The sequence below is a fragment of the Podarcis filfolensis genome (genome assembly GCF_964270895.1).
Source record: "Podarcis filfolensis genome assembly, chromosome: 8".
NCBI lineage: Eukaryota > Metazoa > Chordata > Lepidosauria > Squamata > Lacertidae > Podarcis > Podarcis filfolensis.
In genome coordinates this window covers 64,402,662-64,427,246 of record NC_139611.1, presented here as the reverse complement: position 1 = coordinate 64,427,246, position 24,585 = coordinate 64,402,662, and the positions used below count along the sequence as shown (strand labels likewise).

The 24,585-nt window shown below is 41.8% G+C and overlaps 1 protein-coding gene across 2 annotated transcripts in view; it reads right to left on the bottom strand.

Annotated features, from left to right (window-relative positions):
• The window catches only part of ARID1A (AT-rich interaction domain 1A), a 114,496-nt gene that overhangs the window by 45,536 nt on the left and 44,375 nt on the right, over positions 1-24,585 (bottom strand). For both annotated transcript variants that reach the window (XM_083626705.1, XM_083626704.1), the window contains 3 exons: positions 13,138-13,350; positions 10,819-11,274; positions 8,819-8,932 (listed from right to left, as the gene is read on the bottom strand). In XM_083626705.1, the coding sequence (XP_083482831.1) occupies positions 8,819-8,932; positions 10,819-11,274; positions 13,138-13,338 (771 nt within the window). In that variant the 5' untranslated portion in view covers positions 13,339-13,350. The remainder of the gene's footprint in view (positions 1-8,818; positions 8,933-10,818; positions 11,275-13,137; positions 13,351-24,585) is intronic.

The following is a 24,585-nucleotide window of genomic DNA, read 5'->3' as shown; positions in this document are numbered from 1 at the left end:
GAGCATAGAGCGATCTGCTGCAAACACAGCCTCCTGCACGAAGCACAGGGACAGCAAACTGCATCAGTGGCTCAGAGCAACATGATTTATAAGGCAGGCGCTGATTGGCTGCCTCTTCGAAGAGAATCAAGCACACAGCATTCCGTGCTGCACGGCCATGACTGACACAGCAGTGGGGGGTGGGGAATTTCCTTGCCAGCACCAGGTTAGACTGGCTTAGTTCAGAGGTGGGAGCGCCACATGGACAAATAGCAGATCAGTTCCAAGAAGCGAGTCATACTTATGTCACTGGAATGACACAAAAAATTCCCAGCAAGAGACTTGGTAATGGTGTTAGAACACATTGTTCAAATGTTTATAAAAGGCTCAAAGGGCTTGGGCTCTTTGAGTGGGGGGAAGATGTGGGTAATCACGTGCAGGGTTTGTTTTGCTATTAGTCTTTCCATGCAAATGAGCAGAGTCATTTAACAGCCAGGCTTTATAGGAACCTTTCTGCCAGAACAAATTTGGGAGGCACTGATCCTTCAAATGCCATATGGATCTCTGGCACTGTTGTACTCTGGGACCATTTACAGCAATGCCTAGACAAGTTATAATTAGCAAGCAAATATTATTTTCCCATGAATTTACAAATTGCTGGGCCTAGTTCCACACCACAAAAAGAGGGGAAGGAGTCACAAATGCCAAGACCAAGGGAACAAATTTCAGGCAGAAACTTCAAAATAGGTGATAGCATCTAGCTCAGCAAAATTTAAGCAAGTGCAGCCCCCCAAATCATCATCTTGCCCCACCACTACATGAAACCTGGTCAGTAGAGCCCATTTTATGGGCTACAACTGTAGTGAAAGGAATGCTTGCTCTTTTTGCTTTACTTTCAGCTTCTGAGGATCGTTATACATTTGGGGCACTGTGGGGTGGGGGTAGAGAGAAGCTGGCAGAACCACAAATGAAGAAATGTCTTCTGCACATCAGATAACCTGAGCAATCGATGCAATTCATAGCTCAATAACACACAAATACAGATGTATTCAACCACAACCTAATGTATTAGTACTCGTTACACTTAGCAGAATGCCTGGGTATCAACATACCTACATAAACACAACTTATGCTAATACCTCTGTGTTGCAGAATTGGCTGTCCCTCTTAGGAGCACTGGGTCTGAAGTAGTATGGGACCCATAAATTTTATTCAATAAATCTTCACACATAAAATACAATTTGTTTGTTACAGAACCATTAGTGTCAGTGCTTCTGTGGTAATTCTCTTCTATATAACAATAAGTTGTAATTGGTATTGTTGGCATTATGCTTGGTACCCAAAGGCCAATCTGGATAGATTTCTAATCTTTGGACTTGAAGTTGAGGCACATAAATTCCTGCTCATTATGCACTAGAATAACTGGTGATAAAAAATTGGAGCTATTTATGACTAGAAGTGGATATGTACTTTCAGAAGTAGGTTTATGTCCATGATAATGTTCAAGGTATGGCAATTGTAGATTATGGTGCTAGATGAAGAACAAACTTCTTGTTACATTCTCTTTTTTAAAAAGTTCAAGTATTGAGTCCTTATGACAGCAAAGACCAGATGGGAAGTGCTTGAGCAATGCTTGGTGAAATCTCAGAAGCTAAGAGGATGGGTGAAATGGTTTGTCAGCTTCCAGGAAGAAGCTGTCTTGACTTGCTCCCATCAGCCAGGACAATCCCTTCAGCTGTTTTGTTTCACTTTCCGTGTAACATGGATTGTTGTTATGTATAAACCGCAGATCATGATTCAAAACACTGGCCATTATAGATTACAGTTTGGTTTATTTAGAAATGGACCAGAGTTCATTTTAAACCACAATCTCTGATTTGCATAGAACAGCAAGCAAGTTGACATGGAAAGTGAAACTAAATTCTGTTGATGTCATCCTCATAGCCATGGGCAATGGATCCTTCCTGCTCATGCTTATAGTGCTTAAGTCATGGTTTAGTCAAATGCAAAACAGGTCTATGTGTAACATGCTCTGAGGATTCCTTTTTTAACTCAGAGTAACACACATGGCAGCTAAAGTCACAATGAAAAGCCCATGTTCGTTAAGAAGGTAACTAACAGGGTATTACTATTATTATTAGGCATATTTATTGCACCATAATCCTTTCTCTGAAGGAATTTCCATAAAAGAGAAAATATAGTTTGATTAGGGTTGGAATGGGATAAACAGACCTACTGACCTCTATCTGTAGTCATATCTTCCATCAAGCCAAGACTGCCTTTTGTAGGTAGCAGCCTACTTTATTTCTTCATGATGTCATCCAAATGCAAAGGCTGGAGTGAAGCTTTACACAAGAAACTGCCTTACACAAAGTCAAACCATTGATCCATCTAGTATTTTCCACGCTGATTGGCAGTGGCTTTCCAGAGTCTGAGGCAAATGTCTTCCACAACACTTTTAAAGTGGAGATTCTAGAGCAGGGGTGAGGAAACTACAATTGTCCAGAAACTTTTGGGAGGCAACTCAATGACCACTGCCCATGTTGGCTGTGACAGGTGTGACTTGGGAGTCCAATAACATCTGGAAGAGCACTGGTTCCTCATCTCTGTACTAGAAATTTAATCTGGAACTTTCCACATGTACAACAAGTGCTCTGGTATTGACATATAGCCCTGCCTTGCTCCTAGTCCTGTAGGAGTCAGGACCATAATCACCCTAATTTTAGGAACCTGCTCTACTATTGTTAACTGCATTTGTAAACTGGCTTTTTCTTCTTCTTTCTTCACAGATGCTGCAAAATTCCATGATATAATATTTGAAACACTTCAGGCAGGGGTAGCCAACATAGTGTCCTCTAGGTATTAATGGATTTAAACTCCTATCAGCTCCAGCCAGCAGAGCCATAGGCCAAAGGTAGTAGGAGTTGTAGTCCAACAACATCTGGAGGGTACCACATTGGCTTTTATCTTTAAAAACAAGGGCTAACCAAAGTTAAGTTTTCACATCCTAAATGTTACTCATATAGATTTATATTTCTATACTATTCAGTGATTCAGAATTTGATTTCAGTATTATTGATTAAAGTTCTCAATAAATGCTTTAAATATGCAAAATGCACACCAAAGGAAGGGCACATATTTACTTTCATTCTCATCTAGCTTTGTCCCCTCTTTCTTCCCCACGGTCTCTCTCTCTTCCTCCTCCTCCAATCCTTTAGGCCCCTTATTTCTGTCCTTGCTTCAAGATATGCACTGTTCTGCTTCCAGATAGGAACTGTGTTGGTCTTTGGATGACACATTTGACACCCTCTCAGCTTCCCAGTGGTACCTTTCCAGCAGCATGGACAAAATGATTCCTGAGCAGACCACAGCTATATGAATTCAGAGTTTATATAGCATTTGATTTATCAACTGACTGACCATTTTTGATCAAGCAAGACTTGCTTGGACTGTTATTCATTTTGAATCCTTTTTAAAACTGTCTATGCAACCAAGGGTGGTTATGTGCATATGCACAGTCACAATTTGCTTAACATGGTTAAGCAATTGGAAGAAGGCCACAGATCACTTAGCCACTCCCCACACTACCCACTCCTTTCTGGAATACAAATTCCTCCTGCCTTGTACTGCTGTTCAGCGTTGTATCAGCACAAATGATCATCATGGCTTGTATAGCACAGCGGCTAAGAGTCTGAGGGATGAATTCCAAAGCCTGTGGTTCAGATCTTGCCTCTGCTAGATGGCCTTAAGCAACTCACTTTCAGCCTAAGCTTCCCACCCAAATATGATGATAATACAGTTTTCAGAGGGTTGTTGCAAGGGATTACAACAAGATAACATGAAACACTTTAAACACCCTGAAGCACAGTAAGTGCTGTTATTATTTATTATTGTGAAGCTGCCTAAAATACACTAAAAACAGTGGATTAAAAAGGAGCACACACCTGATCTTTGAAGCTATAATCATGTTTACCGTTAGTTTCAAGTTCTGATTAAGTGGAAGGCTGATTAAGTGGTTAGCACACAGTCAGAAGCATCCCATCATACAGTCTAAGCAACCCACAGTTCATTTGGCATAGCCAAACAGTATATATCAGGCTGTCAAAATGCCATGCTGCTCAGTATCACGGAAGTGGAGTGAGTTTAGCCAGCTAAAGAAACGTGAAAACAAGGTCAACTTATTGCTGTAATGAACACCTTGAGGAGTAGTCCTCTGCAAAAGTTAGATTGTGGCAATAAAATAACACTACCAACTTAGTGTCTGATTATTTGTGTTAGAGGTGAGGGGAGTGTTAACCTGCCAATTAAAAGAGTATTTCTTGGAAGCAAAGTGAAACATTTTTATCAAATTCTGAGCTGTGGCAAAGTTAATCGAGCCTAAGTAACACTGTAACCCTATGAATTTAGGGAGTTGCTAATACTGAATCAGACCATTGGCCCATCTTGCTCTATACTGTCTACACTGACTGGCAGCAGCTCACCACGGTTTCAGCCAATCAGCCTCTCCCAACCCGACCTGAACATGCTATGGCTTGAACCAGGAACAGTCAAGATGCAAAGCATGTGTTCTACCTGAGCTACAGCCCTGTTTCCATTCCTCCCACTATTTTACTGTGCACATACTGCTAACAAATGATATAGCCACTTAAGAGTGAACACAGCTTAGTAAAGAAAAATAATGGTTGTATTCTACAAACCTTTACTCAGAGTAGACCCTAAGTTGGTCAAGTCCATTAATTTCAATGGGTCTACCTTGAGTAAGAGTTAGCTGGATATACCCTTAAGCTATTCCTTTAAGTTAGGGCACCTAGGCAGCCTTCTATTAAATGCAGTCCTGTGTGCCAAGTTGCAGGGGAAGAAGTGTTGTAAAAGTACCATTCATGGCAACAAAACTTGCTGGCAGGTCACTTTATATAGGTTGGATTGCTGACCCACTCCTTCAAAAGTCACACTTTGAAAAACCAGTGATTTAAACACAAGTAACTTAATACAGAATTCCTTAGAGATATAAAAAGAGAAATTCCAAAGTTGTCAAGATGAAGTAAATGGTGTATAAAGCAAAAGCAAAAAAAAAAGGGGGGGGAGTTCCAGTCACAACTATGAAACTGCATCCCAATCCTCACCTATAGTTTCTTGAATTGCTGGGATACAGCCTCCCGCAAGTATACACCAACAACAGCTCTGCCTACATTTTTAAGCCAGGGATGAGGAACCTGTGCTCCTCCAGATATTGTGGGACTCAAAACTCCAACTGTCCCTCACCACTGACCATGCTGGCTGGGAAAGATGGAAGTTTAGCTCTTTAAATGCATACAGTCTTCCCATTCCAAATAAAGAAAAGGGTGAGGGGAGGGGAAGAGTCAAAAATGAACATTTCTTTCAACCAGGATTCACTGAAATCCCCCAACTTCATCCAGCCCTGTTCTCTACTGAACTATTCGCCATCACTACTGCCATCTTAAGGAGGAGGCCATCTTAACTATGTGCATTTTATTACTAGCATTCAGAGCTGTACATACAGCTGCTTCTGAATCCAAAATGTTGTAGAAGCAATACTAAAGTGATCTATTTCCCATTTTAGACTGTGTACAATACGTTAGACAAATTCAATGGATGGAGTTCAATGTAGCACTAAGTGGGATATGTGGACAGGAAACCAGGTCCTCTCAACCCAACACGTGTCTCCCCCACTTTCTCTGCACCCACCCTCGCCCTCTGGTGTTCCCCGAACCCTTCAGAGCAGACTCAGGTGGCACAGGGGAGTGCACAGGAAAAGGAGAGGGGGAAAGTCTCAATGCACATGTGGAACTTGTTCCATGCACACAACAACTTTGGTTTTTTATATATATATAGACATCTGTCTAGATTGCAGAAGGGATGGGGTGCATTCATGCTCCTGAACAGCGAATTCCCAAGATTCCCCCTGGTACTGCTAAAAGTACAAACAACATTTCTATCTGCACACTGAGGGCTCAGAAAACCAATCTATTTATATAAAAATGTGGTGGTGTGGGAGAAATGTTCCTTTGTGCATAATGTATATGAAACAGGCAGATGTGAACTTGGCCATGACAAAGGATTTCTGGATTGTGTGGTGGCCTTCAGGTACTCAATTTAGAAAAGTAGCCTTAAGTTAGAGGGCCATGCCCCAACCTCAGGTATGTCACAACAGCAGCAGCATTTTTTGTTGTTGTTGTTGTTCCTTTCTAGGTTAAAATGTTAAGAAAATGGTGGAAAGAGAAAGAGGCAGAGAGAAAGCCCAGTTTTCCAGCTGCAATCTGGAAAGGAAGCTGGCCACTTCAGCAGTAGTCTGCAGAGGCACCCAAAGGTAGAACTCTGCTACCTACATGAATCCCAACCTTTTCCTAGACAGCAAGAGGTAAAGGCTGGGACTCTTTTGGAAGGCAAGCAGAAGAAGTTCAAGGGCCTTGGCTTCCCAGAATCAAAACAAGCACTTGTGCTCCTTTGTCCAGCAGCAAATTTGGAAGGCTAGGGCTGGCAGGGTTCTCACAGTTGTACTAGACTTTCAAGAGCCTCCAATGCCCAACACAATTATGGGATCCTGCCAATCCCCTTTCCAGCACCAAAATTAGAGGAGTGGGGGACATGGGCAGGGGGCTGTCCCAGACCTCTCAGAGGTGCAGTATTAGGACAGACACCAACAGCCCAATATTATGCATTTCTACACAGAGGTGAGTCCCACTGAATTCAGTGTCATTTACATCAGGCAAGCATGCACAGAACTGCAGTGATCTGAAAGTATGTCCCACTCAACACAATGAGACTGAGTGGACATGCATATGACTGCTCTGGAGGAACAGAGACCTGGTACCCAGATATTTTGGTTTGGACACACTTTCGTGTGCCAATTAGTTGTCACAAATGTAAGGAGACTGCAGATTACCAAGCTAGAGAACGCAAGAGGCTGCTAAGCTTAGTCACAACAAGCAGCTGTCTATCAACCCAGAAACCACTAAGCCAGCAGAACTAACCTAAATTCCCAGAGAGACGGAGCTCATCTAGAAAGAAAAGCACACCCATCAATCCCTAGTGAATACTAATTCTTCAAGCATCTAGGGACTTTAGCTGGTCCTGATGTTGGTTAAAGAGATGGAGACTTTCTCATAAGCACATCCTAAAACATTAGCGGACTATATGCCTAGCCACCCTTTAAGTCACAAAAATGTGAAATACCCCTACTTTGTTCTGAAAAGAAATCACCCCAATAAAGATAGTAACTAATTTCAACAAGTGACAAACCATCAACTGGAAGAATTTGCGGAAACAGCACCACTACACTACTAAATGAAACTTCTATCTTGCATTCCAATTCAACATCAGAACTTATTCTGTCACTTAAGAATTAACAGCTAACATCAAAACCTAGAGGAAGTCCACATTGCCTAGTCCAGCCTTTCCCAACCCCATGCCCGCCACCAAACTTTTTGGACTACAACTCTTATTTGCCACAGCCATGACTAACATGGCTGGTGGTCAGAGCTGATGGATGCTGTAGCTCAAAGTATCTAGAGGGCTTCAGATTGAACAAGGCTGATCTAGAGTCAAATAAGATATAGTTTTGGAAGAACTATGGATGAGAAGGGAAACCACTCATTACAAGAAGCAATATTTCCTAAAAGAAGTGGTGGTAACACTGAACATGTTATCATATCAGAAAACATGAATATACTCTGCAACTTTCATTAGTTCAGAAGGAGGGGAGAAACACACACTGCATTCTGTTACATATATTAAATATAACTTTTTATTGTACTGTTGTGCATCAACTTCCCTCTTCAGAAAGTAATCTAATAAATCCTAGAAATATTTAAAACATGCAGTTTCTGCCATCCATTTAACCTCTTCTGCATTTTGCTTATGCAACTGCATATTTGAGAGCATTCAGAGCTCTGAAAGCCAAATAGCACTCCAGCACAAGCAGAAGTAACAAATTCTAGGTCAGCAGCTCAAACTCTCCTTTGAGCCTGCTGGGGGCAGTCTCTTGAGGAGAGACCTGGCACTTGGCCAATGCACTAAACAGCTTTCCCAAACACTATGAAAAGGCTGTCCTTTCAGGAACAGGGAAGAGCTATACATATGAAGTCATTAGCCTACTAATTATTCTCAATGAGACACAGAAGATACAGCAACAGCCATAAATAGTTAGCAGTATGTATGATCCTTTACATCTCCAGCTACAGCACTGCTTGGCACCAACAGTGAATTGGACCACCACTAAAACTTGAATCCCACAGCCTTATCACACTCAGACTAAAACTAAAAGAATATTGATGAATGACTGATAAATGGCTAGAAGACACAGAGTATAGAAGCAATAGATGACCAAGATTTGATGGTAGAATATGGTTTCTCTCTTCTGCAGAGTATCAGGGCAGCTTTGTTGACTTCATCTTCTACTGGTTGGTTTCACAGCAGCAATAAATCTAAACTGACACCAAAATGCCCATACCTATAACATAGTAACTAACACAGTAACAAGTTCCACTAGAGTATAGCAGGTGTTGATGTGTAATGAAGTAAGAGATTTTACCACATATAACCTGTAAATTTCAGGCATGATTCTATAGCCCAAGTAGAAATTTGATTTATATGCTGGTATGGTAGAGGGTGTTATTTCAGAATTCCCCATTATTATTTTTAATCCATTTCCAACAAGTCCCCCCTGCTGCAACTGGGTGCCCAAATGTTGTTGGCTTTAATAAATACATGGTCCTATTTTTTATTTCCAACGAGAACATGTGCTATGCATATTAAGTACCTTGCAGTGCTTCCAATAAATTAAACCGAAGCCATTTATAAGATGGGACCTTTGACTCACCGGCAAGCTAGAGGGTCTGGACTGAAGATTCAAATTCACATCATCTTGCCCTTTACTGGAAGCCATTGAGGCAGCCGATGATGCCTGGGACCCAAACGAGTCTTGTGATAACTCCTGAAATGCAAGAGATCAATCCAATTAACAAAAGAGAAGAGATCTTGGAAATGGAAAAAGAATCCCTATTTTATCCTCACCCTGGCTCACAGCATTAGCCCTGTTCTATCAACACACACTGTTCCAATCAACTGCCCCATATGATGTCTCTAGTTTCAATGGTGTGGAGTCTGAATCATGAAAGGGCGGGGGTCGCAGAGCCAGGATCCCAGACCCCTTTGAATGCGGTGCAGCTGCTCCTTGTTTTCGTCAGGAGCAGGCTTCTCTCCCTCCTCTCTCTTCCTGCGAGACTAAAAAAACCCTACTCATAATGGGAGGGGGAGGCAGAACAGGGAAGAAGTCTAGGCCAGGATGATTGTGCCTGTCAGCTCCTGAAGGGCCCATTAACAGGCATGAGAAAGTCACATCCATTAATCTGCCACCTTTTGTCTCTAGCCCCACCCATCATTGGCATGCAGTTCCCTATGAGAGAATGTGGGCCTTGGGAGGGGAAAAAAGGTTACCCACCCTGATGTAGTCCCAAAGGATGGAGATGGAAATGAACACCCACCCACCCAAGCCCCTGGCTGGATATCCCAGATGTGTAGGGGCTCTTGGGTAACTGTTCCCCTCTCTGTGTCCCTGGCAAAGAGATGGGGGTAATGCATAGGCTGGCAGCCCCCACAAGCACTCTGCCATTTCTTGTGCTTAGAAACAAAATAGGTGCTCAGACAGTTAGCTCCCCATTAGCCCTTCTCCCTCTCCCTGCTAATGAGGCAAATTTCAGGCAGCACTGCTGCCCACATCTTTCTAAGCCTATGGCCTTAAGCTGAAAACATAGAAAGCCTTAAAGAAGACCACTGCCTCAGTAATACATCACAAGAAAAAATGCTATGCTGAGGCATTATCCATGCCCAGTTCTGTCTATGTCTTCCAAGGTCAGCAGGCATGGTGCTACAGGAACTGCCACGACTTAAGCAAGCTGCACACAGGGAAGGGGCTCAAAACTCCTTAGGCTGCTATTTCATTTCCCTTCAATATAGTTTTACAGAGGCCAAAGAAAATACCCTCATTGCTGGTCTCAATCCCATCATTAATTACCTCTCCCCACTGTCCTTCATACTTCTTCCTGGCCTAAAGGTTGAGAAGGGAATTCTCTCTCCACTTTTAAGGTGCTTGGCACATGGATTCTAGCTTTGATCTATTCTCTCTCCAGTTGCTTGAATATACATTTTGTATTACCCTGTCCTATATTTGATAGCCACACTGTGATATATTAGTTAGTGTGTCAGACTAGCACTGGGGAGGTGATGGTTCAAATCTCCAAACCCCACCCTACCCCAACTTTGAAGATCATTGTGGCCTTGGGCCAGTCACTATCTCTCAGTCTAACCTGTTATCATGGGGTGGGGAAGAAAGAAGAGACACACACCTCCTTGACCTCTTTGGAGGAAAGGAAGGATATAAAATGTAACAGAAGTATCTAATTCAGGTCACTTATGTGCTGTGGCTTCCCACCTACTTGGCAACTCCCTGTTTTGCGGTCACAGACAGGCAAAAGAAGGTTCTTTTTATTGAACTTCCTGGTGGGCAGCTGTAGATGGCTAATGAGAACATTCAGCTTGCCGGGTCACAAGTTGTGCATGCCTGACCCAATTTGTATTTACGAGCCAACAACACTTTATGATTTTCCACACCTGAGTGGTCACTTGCTTCCTAACAGAGCTGCTATTATCCTTATTTCTTCCTTTAAAAGCATAAAGAACCTTACCCAAGGTGTAAAAGGCTACAGCACAACCAAATCAGTTAGTGTCACTGTGTAATTTTTCCAAGAGACACAACACTGCTTTGTGCTGGCACTTGCCATCCAAGAACAGGTCTGCAGCAGCACCTGGAAGAAGTCTTACCTGTGGAGGTGGGAAGCGCTGCTGAGAATATGCCGACTGCTGCTGCGACTGAGATTGAGGGTAAGATGCAGACTGTTGAGAAAGCGCCGAGGTAGCAGACTGCTGAGCTTGCTGCTGCTGGTAGGGTGACTGTGACTGCTGCTGGGAGTAGGGAGGCTGACTCTGTGGATGCTGCTGGGCAGCCGCTGACTGCTGAGGATACGGAGATGGAGACTGCTGATGTGGTGGCTGCGACTGCTGCTGGGAGTATGGGGGCTGGGATGACTGGAGCTGCGGAGGCTGGGACTGAGTTTGCTGTTGCTGATAAGAAGGCTGGGCGTGAGGGGTCTGAGATGGCGGCTGTTGGGCATAAGAAGGCTGCTGCTGCTGCTGGGGATGAGGACTCTGCTGGTTGTAATAGGGAGTCTGGCTCTGCTGCCCATATCCACTAGGTCCCTGCTGTCCATAAGGAGGGATCTATGCAAGGAAGAAAGAGAAAATGTAAGTGGAGACAGGGGCGTAGGAAGGGGGGTGCCCTGGGTGCCATCATGGAGGGGGGTGACAAATTATCAAGGAACAATTACTGCCCTACTAGGGTGGTTCATAAAAAACTTGTTTTGAAAATGCCTGCTCCAAAGGTCTTATCTTACTACGCTAGGGATTATATAGTTATATATGAAATTTCAGGCATATCAGTTAACATCTTGACCCTCCTCCACGAAAATAGCTGTTTACTTGGCCATTTTCCTATGTCGTGAAGGCTGAAATTTCAATTTAGTGGAGCAGGGTCAAGATATTAACTGATATACATGAAATTTCAGATACAGCTGTATAATCCCTAGTTTAGTAAGATAAGACCGCTGGGCTTCCCAGGTCCTGGAAAGTCAGCCTATCGAATAACAGTGGTAACAATACATTGAAGACAAGTAAATATTTTGGGGGGGCGGGGGTCCCAGAGCCCTAGCGCAACCATCTCAAAGAGGATAAAATGGGCGGACTTTGGTACTCTTTTGTCCTGTCCTCCCCCAATGTCTTTCTCTCTATCTGAGCTGGCTCCCTGCCTGTTGAGTTACATGCGGGGAAACCTGTGTGGGGTTCCTCTCTGTGTAAAGTCTTCAAGCTGTTCTTGCGCGTGCCTGACAAATCTGCCCCATTGTCAAAATTTATCTTTTCCCCCACCTCCAGTCTCTGTCACTGTGTGTCCTGGCTAAGGGGAAAAACAGAAGATGGATGGCCATCAGGGATGGTCTAGTTGAGATTCCTGCATTGCCCCAGAGGTTTGGCTAGATGACCCTCAGGGGTCCCTTCCAACTCTACAATTCTCTGGTGCAGGCTTGTGCAGAGTTTTAGGTACAAGTTGGATGCAAGGGGTGCATAGAATTGCAGCCCATCTTATGCACCATCAGCTCGGGAATAAGTCCCACTAATCATGATGAGACTAGATTGCTGCTGTGCAGTCCTGTTTTTTAAATAAATGTTTTCCTTTTCAGATAATACAGAGCATGGTGAAATCACAATAAATAAAACCTCCCCTTCAGTAGTTTCAAGCACTACTACAGGTTCCACATAATATCTGGACTGCATTATTTACTGTGACAGCACCTGCACTTTGGAACTCCCCGCCTATTGCAATAAAGCACGTGCCTTTGCTAGAGTCTTTTTGGGCACCTGCTAAAAGCATTCTTCTTTAGGCAAGCATACCTAGATGCTTAGGAAGTTGAAGTAATTTTAATCTTAATATTTTAGCTTTTGTATGTTCTAAAGTAGGATTGTTAATTTTTCTTGATTTTACTGCTGTGTTTTTTGTTTTGTTTTTGGGTAAACCACTTTGCAGGTTTTTTTAAAATAAATGTTATTAAATAAATAAACAATAAATATAAATAAAATAACACAAGCCTAAACACAATCCATCCTATAGATTTAAGTATTTGTCCACAGTTATCAGAGGCCCAGAATCCACATTCCTTTGCAAGAAAATATAAAATAATGTAAAACCATTTTTGGAGGCAAAAAATAAAAATTGGGGGGGGGGGTTGACAAGAAATTTTCCGCACCGGGTACTACCTGACCTTCCTACGCCTCTGGGTGGAGATCCAAACAAAGTCTAATGCTACCCAGAAGGTTTAGGATTCTGTAAAGAACCTCTTTGCTGCTGCAGCTGGTTAAAGTATACTCAACAATAAATAACACACACTTTTTTGCTTATCTTGTGGCAACACTTCATCACACAAGAACTTCAGGCATTCTTGCCCATTACACCGGCATTTGGCCACTACACACAAACAGTAATTCTATGCATTTCAGATTTTTAACATCAATCCGCAATTCACTTCTCTTTACCTGCTGTGCATAAGAGACAGTGCCCATTGCAGTTTGTGTCCTGCTTAGAGTTCCCATTGGGTATCTCTGGGGAGTCTGAGGCCCATACGGCTGTCCTGGATATCCGTGGCCCTGCTGTTGCCCTGACTGAGGTCCCTGCTGTTGTGAGTATGGGTTGTTTCCTCCATAAGGCTGAGGTCTCATCTTCCCCATCTGATCCATTGGGCTGGATGGCTAGGAAAGAAAATTGTAAGATTTGTTTTAAATAGCAATTTGATATTTTGTAACTATATAAATGTTACAGTCTTACTCATGAAAGGCAGACTCATCAGTAAAAAACAACAACATATAGACAAGGCAAAAGTCAAATACATTTCACTTGAAGTTGCCAACATATAAAATTATCCATGAAGAAAATGAAAATCCTCAGTCAACTAAGGCATAGGCATCATATTGTAGGTCACTACACACTCCAAGGAAACTTCACCCCTCTAGAGTAAGTTACCTATTCCAAAATTTTATAGATGTTATTAGCATTAAAGACCAGTAGACAAGTGCCTGCAAGTTAAACAAACAGCTTTTAGGAGAACAGATTAACACTCATTACTTTCCTCACATTTGAGTTCAAATATAGTTAATATGATGCCAAGTAGTTTGACAAAAAAACAAAGCTTCAATTTCCAAAGCACCCAAAATTCCATATTTATGTAAGTGTCATTGATATTCTTTTCTTGAGGCAGACATGCGTCTACTTTCTGAGTGTTAACCATGTTTATCTTGACTAAAAAAAAAGTGGGACCACCTCTGCCAACACTCTCGTTTTTGTTCTGCCTGAAAATGCAGTATGTAATATTGAAATCCATATACACCAGCAAGTTCTGGTTTGAAAGGGCCACGGGTCTGAAAGACCCCCAAATAGTAAAAGGTTTGGGTTTGTAATCGCAGTAATAAAACATGGTGCCCCCTCCACAAATCTTTCATTACAGCCCACCATTTTGTACCAGTTACCCTATTCTCAAAAATTCCACTTAAACTTTGAATTGGGTATTTATCAGTGAATGTTGATGTGAGGAACAGCTGCCAGAGTTGAATACAGGGAATGATATTATACAAGAGACAGAAGCTGTTACTGGCAGGAAAAAAAGTGATACTGGCTCATTTGCAAGAATACATCAGGATAAATAAGGAAATACCAAACCCTGACTGAAAAGCGCTGGAGATTCTCTTCTGGACTGACACAGGGGAAATCCTTTCAAAAGGAAACCACAGGAATAGATTATCATGATTGCACTTCAAAAGCTGAAGGTCCTTCCACAGACATACATAACAGAGAAAGCGCTACTCCTTGATCATTGAAACCCCAACCCCCTGCTTGCAACTCACCTACATTCAAAGAAATGAGAAGCAATCTCAAAATTGCCAATTCCATAGCACTTTTCCCAAAACCCACATCTGTACAAAGTGAGAAGCCTGATCACCACACAGATATTTACAGTTACTCTCCTTGCACTTTTATTTTGAATAGACAATTAGCAATACAACAGACTTCAATAGCTACTGGCCTAATTGGTCCCAATTCAGAATTCTCACCTCCAAACAGCCGGAGTATCAAATACAATAGCTTTCCTACAAGGGTATTACTAAAGCAGTACTGTGGAGAATGTAATTAGCCTATGAAATGCCACTTTGCTCTCAGGTACAAGAGGGTCTAAATAGTTTAGAGGCAGAATTAACACCTTTCCCCAATAATGCACTTGTAAAACATGTAAATGGAGCATGAGCAGTGTACTGTAAGTTGTTTCTGTGTGAAGAGCAACTCTTCCCCAAAATTTCTTAGTCCAACTTTGACAATTAAACATACGAGGTAACTGGAAATCTGATTTAAAATCACATAGCATATTCATTCCCCATCTGCGGTGACCTGCTCATACACAAATACCACTATGCATAGGACTGAAATCTTTTGAAACATGTGTTAGCAGTGACAGGCAAAGAGCTTAAAGATTCTGTTCTTTGGCCCTCTTTGAGCAAGACCCACACCTTCCCAATTCCCACCTCTCTCACCTTCTACCTAGACCAGGGGTCCTCAAACTTTTTAAACAGGGGGCCAGTTCACTGTCCCTCAGACACTGTTGGGGGCTAGACTAAAGAGGTGCCAGAAACATGCTCTTTTTCATGTATTTTTTTTAAAAAAAACCAACAACCTTGTTTCAAAATAATAGCCAGGATAGACACACAACAGGCGCTATCGGTAATAATATGTTACCTATACCTCACCTTTATACTTCATTTCTTCTGGGTTATTTTTGACCACTATTTACATGGAGATTCCCTTGTACAATAAACTGTTGTGATTGAGACTTCTCTTCTTGCTAATTCTATCTGCATTTGTTGCCTGTGTTTTTGGTGCTTCCCTAACTTTTAAGGCCGCCGCATGAGACCCGTGTGCGCAACATGCCAGGGAGCATGGAGCCGGCCTGAGGGGAAGGGAGGAGGGGAAGGGCTGGCATGGAAAGGGTTCCTTCGCAACCGTCCCACCCTCCAGTGGCTTAAAGGGACAGCGTGCCATTATCAAGCAGCCAAAGCCGGTGGTAGCAACCATGTTACCAGGGCTTTGTTACACACACACACTTTTACCTCAGGGCTCTTCCCGCCTGGCCACTTCTGAGCCTCAGGCCTTGCAGTCGGGCCAGGTTCAGGACCCTGGTGGGCCGGATCTGGCCTCAGACCGTAGTTTGAGGGCCCCTGGCCTAGACCCAAGGATAGTCAGTTGCTTCCTGGCTAAATGAAATATGTTTCAGCCACAGAACTAACAATGCTGTCAACTTTTCAGGGATCAGAAAACAATTGTTTCCTGGATAAAGAAAGCTTGCTATGACAGTGCCATAAATTTGGTTTCTGATAGCAAAAGAAAGCAAGGAGGCCTTTTGTTAAAGGTTATTATAAAATTTCATGTCCTCACTGTTTACGATTTCCCCCATCATGTATCTATATACCTGAAATTCAGGGTAATTTACTTTTGTGCATTTGATGAATCGAAGAATTTTAGAGTTGAAAGGGATCCCAAGGGCCATGTAGTCCAACCCACTGTAATGCAGGAATTACAGCTAAAGAATCATTGACGGATGTTTTCCAACCTCATTTAAAAACCTCTGATAGAGAGTCCACACCTTCCAGGATAGTCCATTTCATGGTCAAACAGCTCTTACTGTGAGAAAGTTCTTCCTAATGTTTAGTCAGAATCTCCTTTGTTGCATTTGAATCAACTGCTTCGGGTTCTACTTTCGGAAGTCCACAAAATCTTATGCCATAATAAATTTGTTAAGTATTTTAAGGTGTTCAAGACCCTTCTTTGTTCTTGCTACAAGAGCGTAACACAGCTATCCCTCTGGAAATTGTTACAAGGTTATCATAGTTAATTGTAGAAATGAAGGCAAAAGGCAAAGGACTTTTAAAAAAGACTGTATATGTGCTGAGCAGAAGTAGAAATCAGATTCCTTGGATTATGGAGAACATGAAAACCCCACCTTAGGTCTGGAATTCATTCCTGACCAGATTTGTCATCTGATTTATTATAATAATAATAAAAAAGTCTTGCTGGCTCTTTAACGGAGAGAAGCCCTAATTGATTCCCACAGTAATTAACCTGCATTTTACCTCAGAGTGTGCTAGTTAAGGAAGTCAGCACAGCTATTTATAACTCATCTCAAATTGAGGGCAGACTGCCTAAAATCTAACACATCCCAGCTGTACTCCTGTTTGAACTGGGGCCAAGGGAATTTTTTAAAGCAATCTTGGCACTGAATGAATGACACCAACACTATGAGAGCACGAGTGGTTGTGTTGTGGTGACGTAGCAGCGGAGGTGGAATGGGAAGGGGGGCAGTGTACTGTAATCCCTCTCCAGAGTGCTCTTAGTTCATAGGCCCCAACCCTCCGTCCCTGTACAGTAAAGCCAGGAACCACCCACTGAGAGCTAAACACAGGAAATGTGTTTTCCTCAAATGTCTTGAAGTGAGAAGCACATGGCTAATCTGCATAAAAGCAAAGCCACACCACCCCCGCCAGGAAGGTTAGCGCTGGCTCGTAATCTCTGACCAGGAGGCTGGCTGCTGGAGAGAACTTGGACCTGTGCCTGATAACCCAGAAAGAGTGGAGAGAACAGATGGGTAAGGACCCCAGCAGCAACAGCAACGGGTCACGTGACTCTCCACATGGCCTTGAAAGCACAAACTATTGTTTGGCCAACGGGGCTGCTGTACAAAAGACAGCAAAAATGCTTCCTATGCAGTTCAAGGAGAAGCAGCAGCTGCTCCAGTGGCGGCTTCTATTGGACCCTGCCACACTCAAGCTAGCTAGCAGAGAGGACAGAGACCACTGAACCCCTGGGACTTGGAAGCCACCAAACAGACGAAAGCTCTCACCAACAAAACACATATTTAATGCAGCTGGGCAAATGCACAGATGCAGCCTCCATCAGCTCCCCACAGCTGAGCGCAGATGGGATCACGGGCCAAGGAAAAGAAATTAGTTTTCTGTTCCATGTTGGGGCAGGGTGTGTTGTCTTCCCTGTGCTGTAAACACCACACTATTTCAAGTCAACAAAGGCACTCTCCTGAGATGCGGAGAACTGACCAGGCAACGTTTTAGGTACACATTACTGAGTTTAAATATGAAAATAGCTTTAATCAGGGGAGTTATTGTTTCAGCAAAGGGCTACTAGCTCTTTGTTTTTAGAAGCAATTTCATAGTTTCAGCAATAGCTGAAATGTTGGTGGCATTCAGACGTACAGTGGTACCTCGGTTTTCGAACGTAATCAGTTCCGGAAGACCATTTCGCTTCCGAAACATTAAAAAATTGAGGCGCAAGGGCCATCTGCAATTTCCACTGAGGAAATTGGAAAACATGCAGCGGAAGCCATTCGACTTCCGAGGTGCATTCGAAAATGGAAGCACTTACCCCCGGGTTTTCGGCACTTAAAACCAAAACATTTGGCTTCTGGGACGCTCAAAAACCGAGGTACCACTGTAACACTTTTAGAATATGCTACAGCAAGCCTTAGGCCTGCATTCTCCCCCTTCCCTGCTTTTTTCTTCAGCATGGCCATGAGATCAGAAGCTTCTACAGTGGTACCTTGGGTTAAGAACTTAATTCGTTCTGATTTGGGGTTAATATGACTGCTAAGAATTTAAATTTATTTAAAGATAACTATGAGAAATGTTGGATAGAAGTGAAAAAAGATTTGGAAATATGGTCAAATTTGAAGCTTTCCTTGTTGGGTCGAATAGCAGCTATAAAGATGAATGTATTGCCAAAAATGTTATTTTTGTTTCAGTCATTGCAAATTTTGGACAAGATGGACTGTTTCAAGAAGTGGCAGAGAGATATTTCTAGATTTGTCTGGCAGGGCAAGAAGCCCAGAATAAAATTTAAAATACTAACTGACGCAAAGGAAAGAGGTGGATTTGCCCTGCCAGACCTTAAACTTTACTATGAATCAGCAGCATTCTGCTGGTTGAAAGATTGGCTGCTTCTTGAGAACACGGACATTTTGGACCTAGAAGGTTTTAATAATGTTTTTGGGTGGCATGCATATTTGTGGTACGACAAGGTTAAAGCACATAAAGCATTTAAAAACCATATTGTCAGGAAAGCATTGTTTAATGTCTGGATAAGATACAAAGACTTACTTGAAAATAAAACCCCAAGGTGGTTGTCACCAATGGAAGCAAAGGTTCAGAAAAAGCTCAATATGGAGGCCAACTGGCCGAAATATTGGGAAATATTGGAACAAGATGGAGACAAATTGAAATTGCAGAGTTTCAAGAAATTAAAAGATAAAGTGTGAGACTGGCTACATTATTATCAAATAAGAGAGGCCTACAATTTGGATAAAAAAATAGGCTTCCAGGTGGAAAAATCAAAATTGGAAACAGAACTGTTAGATCCCAAAACTAAGATACTTTCAAGAATGTATAACTTGCTGTTAAAATGGAATACGCAGGATGAAACGGTTAAATCTGCTATGATCAAATGGGCACAAGATATTGGTCACAACATTATGTTTGCTGACTGGGAACAGTTGTGGACCACCGGTATGAAATTCACGGCATGTAATGCCTTAAGAGAGAATATTATGAAAATGATATACAGGTGGTACATGACACCAGTCAAGCTTGCAAAAATATATCATTTGCCCGATAATAAATGTTGGAAATGCAAAGAAAATGAAGGTACATTCTTTCACCTTTGGTGGACGTGCCCAAAGATTAAGGCTTTCTGGGAGATGATCTATAATGAAATGAAAAAGGTATTTAAATATACCTTCCTGAAGAAACCAGAGGCCTTTCTCCTGGGCATAGTCGGCCAATTGGTGCCAAAGAAGGATAGAACTTTCTTCATGTATGCAACAACAGCAGCAAGAATACTTATTGCAAAGTATTGGAAGACACAAGAGTTACCCACCCTGGAAGAGTGGCAGATGAAGGTGATGGACTATATGGAATTGGCGGAAATGACTGGCAGAATCCGAGACCTGGGAGAAGAGTTGGTGGAAGAAGACTGGAAGAAATTTAAAGACTATCTGCAGAAACACTGTAAAATTAATGAATGTTAAAATGATGTTGGATTGAAAATAAGTGGCATTAGCAACAAAGTTAATAAGAATATGCAAAAATGAATTGATAATGGATGAAAATATAGAGTTATAATATGTTAAGATACAGAGTTAAGATAAACGAAAGAGGGTAAGGATTTGCTGATTTGATTATTTAAATGGGAATACAAAAAGGGGAGGTGTGAGGAGGCCAAGGAAACAAGCTAATGAGTTTAAAGTTACAAAAAACGGATTTGTTTTTAATTCTTTTTTATCTATTTGTTTTTTGTATTTTGTATTTTTATTCTTCTTTTTTCTTTTTTATGTACTTTTGTATGTTTTTTTATTATCTTTTTCTTTCTATATGACTTTTTCTATTTTGTAAACTTATGTTTTTGTAAAATCTCAATAAATATCTTATTAAAAAAAAGGGGGGGAAAAGAACTTAATTCGTTTTGGAGGTCTGTTCTTAACCTGAGGTACCACTTTACCTAATGGGGCCTCCCGCTGCCACACGATTTCTGTTCTCATCCTGAAGCAAAGTTCTTAACCCGAGGCACTATTTCTAGGTTAGCTGAGTCTGTAACCTGAAGCGTCTGTAACCCGAGGTACCAGTGTACTTTCCTTTCAGATTAACCATTGTTTAGTGTTACAACCCTAATCACGAGTTTATGAAGCTTCTTTGTTTCAACAAGACGTAGTTAAGATTAACCACAGTTTGTCCAAATTTGACCATCTTGACAAATTAAGATTAATCTAAAAACAAAAGTGAAAGCTTCCAAACTTCTCTTCTGGTCACACTGAAGGCGGGGGGGGGGGGTGCAGGAGAAAGCACAAACCTAAGTCTCATGCTGACTCACCCATCTAAACACTAGTCTATGGTATATCACTATATCCGAGTGAGTTCATGAAGAGTCATGCTTCTAGGAAAGCACATGTATTTTTGCTTAGCTCTAAAACTTGTCGTTCTCTCACTTACCTGCAAAAAATATAGTACTGAGTAGCAAGGGGCTATATCAGCTTAGGTAAAGGTAAAGGCACCCCTGACCATTAGGTCCAGTCGTGGCCGACTCTGGGGTTGTGGCGCTCATCTCACTTTATTGGCCGAGGGAGCCGGTGTACAGATTCTGGGTCATGTGGCCAGCATGACTAAGCCGCTTCTGGCAAACCAGAGCAGCGCACGGAAACACCGTTTACGTTCCCGCCAGAGCAGTACCTATTTATCTATTTGCATTTTGACGTGCTTTCGAACTGCTAGGTTCCATATACATGCAGGAAGAACCAATGTTAGAAACTGGGATAGAAAAGCTGGGAGCCAAAATAGAATGTTTAGTTGCCCGGGGGGGGGGGTAGGCAACACTTTTTATTTGTTATTTTTATAAGCATGAATTAATATACAGTTCACCTAAGTGACACATTTTATTTTGGTGTTTACAATAAAATATTGGTACCATACTTTAGTTTTCAAAACACTTTCTTTATTGTTAACTCCTTAACACATAGTCTATCCTTAAGATATATGTTGATGCTTCCCATCACATACATTTCAGTAATCCTTGAGTGTCAGCCAGGCACAAAAAATGGCACCCAGACTTTTTGAGGTGCTCGCAAATGGTGAGTCTTTAGGCACAAAATGAGCCTGTGGCTATGCTAATTTCGAACCCTGGGAAGAACACATCAAATTCCAGTGAAGAGACAATACATCCTTTAAAAAATGTTTTCCCATAGCAGAATCCTCAAGCGGAAGATCCCTCCAGAGTCTGGCAGACACAAGTCAGATGTTGGGTCAAGGTAACCTCTTAAGATTCATGGCTGAGGTTTCAAATCAAGTCTAACACACTCCTCCTTCAATCTACTTCTAGCCACTCTGAAGACTGGAGAAGGGACCCACATAAGAATATTGGGGGGGGGGCATGGCTTTGTTTTTTGCAGTCTTCAGATGAGGACTAGACCATATGGAAAATGAACAAGATTTCACCTGGATTTATACTCAGGGTGTGATGACAGTACGGGGGGAAGGGGGCCACTGGAGGAATCTACAGTACATCCAATTTATCCAAGAAAGTAACTTAATTAAAATGTTATAGAAGATGTCATTAGTGCCTTGTGCAGCCTACACTGCAGCTTTTTAAAATTGTTGTTAGTAGAGAATCAGGAAATTGTAGTTATTCCAGATTAATATGCCCAAAATACAAAGCTATGGGTTTGGGGTACTCCTTTTATTTGATGCTCTTTTTGAATGATTAATTGCCTCCATTTTCAAAAGGCCAAAAAAGACACTTGAAATAACCCACGGGAATTAAAGCAGCAGCAAAAAAAGTGGGAAAACACCACATTATGCTTTTTGAATTTTATTGTGCTGACAATATACACAATTCATTTTCAGATTTCTGAACTTGTAAAAAAAAGGGTGCCTAGACATTCCCTTGCGGGACCAGTAACTAGCTTCTAGGTTTATGGAGCCATTTGGCGAATAGCTTGTATTTATGGGTTTCTAACGCTGCTTTCCACATGGCTGCTTAGCATGTATGTCTTTATATGTATGAACCTGTAGCCAATTGGTTCCTGTGGTAATTGGAAGCCCTAGCACTTTAGACCCACCCAAATCCCATCTTCGGGTTAATCTCACAACTATAAGTATTTTCAAGTTTTCGTGTTTGTCACAAAGCCTTAAGTTGTGTCCACCCAGCACCGCCTATATGGGAAAGATTGACCACAGCTCGCAAGTATTAATTGGCAACATTGCTAGTATTGCACTGCAGTGGCAGACTTTGGGCTTTCAAATTTCAGCAGCGCCCTGTGCAACGCCAAATTCTGGCACCCCCACACCTCTTACCTTCTGTTCTAAGGCATTGTTGTGGGGGGGCCCTGTAGCAGCCTTTTGGCTCAGTGCAGATGAACCAGTCATGCTCCCCTAAATCTGCCTATGTGCACTGCACCTATGAGAACATAGGAAGGATCTGTTGGGTCAAGCCAGCGGCCCATCAAGTCCAGTATTCTGTTCTCAGAGGGGCCAATCAGTTAAATATGGGAAGCTCACAAGCAGGACTTGAGCACAACAGCACTCTCCCTTCCTGTGGCTTCCAGCAACTGGTATTCATCAAAGCATACAACCTCCAAAAGTGGAAGTAGCTACAAGCAACTCTTGCCAAGGTGGGCACTTGTAAAATTGTATAACTTCCAAGCCATGCTACCAGTACTACTTGTCTAGAGCAGTGCTTGTAGGACAAATAGGCAAGACTAGGTAGAATGAACTGAGTGTAAGCTTATTGGGGGAGACCTCTCTTTTGTTACTGTGAAAAGCACCACACACATTGTTGTTGTTTAGTCGTTTAGTCGTGTCCGACTCTTCGTGACCCCATGGACCAGAGCACGCCAGGCACTTCTGTCTTCCACTGCCTCCCACAGTTTGGTCAAAACCACACACATTAACTAGGCATATAATACTTGGCCATGCTCAGTAGGCATTCCCTTCAAACAAACTGAGCCAAGCCATGCCAGGCACAGTTCTATTTATTGTATGCGGGGATACAGCTTCACACAACTATGAAATGCGGGTGGGATTACTCCACATAGTAGCACTGGAAAGTAGACAATGATTCTGCAGTATTTCTCAATCAGGGATGGATCTGCCTATTTCCATCCCATGTCACTTTCACAGTTGATCACCACTAATTCCACTTTGTCCTGCTTCTATATTATTTTTTTAAATAATAATAATAACCAACATTTATATGTGTTTTGATTGTATCTGTACTTCAAAATATGCATTGGGCAGAGAATGGTGTCACAATATTTGAAGTTGTGTAAAATTCAGTGGGCAGCTAGGTAAATCTACACATTGATCCAGCATCTCTACTGTCAGAAGCAGCACGAGTTCTTTAAAGGATTAATAAAAGTGACAGTATAATATCTAAATATTGGGTGAAAGGAAGAAAAGAACAAGAACCAAATATACTTCAGATACAGTATAGGTTAGAAATATGAAGAGGTCATAAATACTAGGGCTATTTTCACACCAAACCCCAATTTTAAAGGTCTTAATTGAGTCTTATTTGAAAATGCATTTCTCCTCCCTCATACACAAGAGAATGCCTCTTCTAAGATTGTGCATATCGCCTGTGGTTAAGTACCTGCATTAGAAAACTCAGTTTAAAAGAAATTCACTAATTAAACAGAGGTAGCCTTTAAAAAAATGAATTTTTTTCATCTAACCAGTTAACTGATTAAAATAAACTGAAATGAATTAAGTAATAATGATTTAACATCAGCTAGATCACTCTGGTATCAGACACATTTTTCCTTTACTAATGTACGTTTCAAGAGGACTAAAGACACAGAATTATGATTGCCACTAGTGATAAAAGGAGATACTGGATGTGAATAGTCTCTCTTACAAGAACTAGTATCAGAAGCATCACACCAGTGTGTCTTGATTGTGCTAATGGCTCCCCTCCCCACCCCCCCACTTGTAGTATGAGGCTTTCCCATGAACTGCAGTAGCTGTAATTGCTGCTGTCATGCCTGAATAACACAAACTACCAACATTGTTGTTAATGTGTGTACACACACACATTGTAAGGAATGAAAGTTAACAGAAAACCATTTCTGAACTATAGCCTATCCAACCAGAAGTTTGTTGATAATATACGTAGAGTCCTTTTGCAAGTCCTTCCTGTCTAATGAATAAGTCTGGGATAGCTGTCTAGACACACAATAAAAGATGATTAACAGAAAAGGCATTTCACATGGCTATAACTGAACTTCAACCAGATTTCAAGACCATAATGAAATACAGAAGTATGGTAGTTCAACCAGTCTACTTTGCAGCCCAAGCAACATAACAATTCACTTAAGTTATATGAAGCCCCTC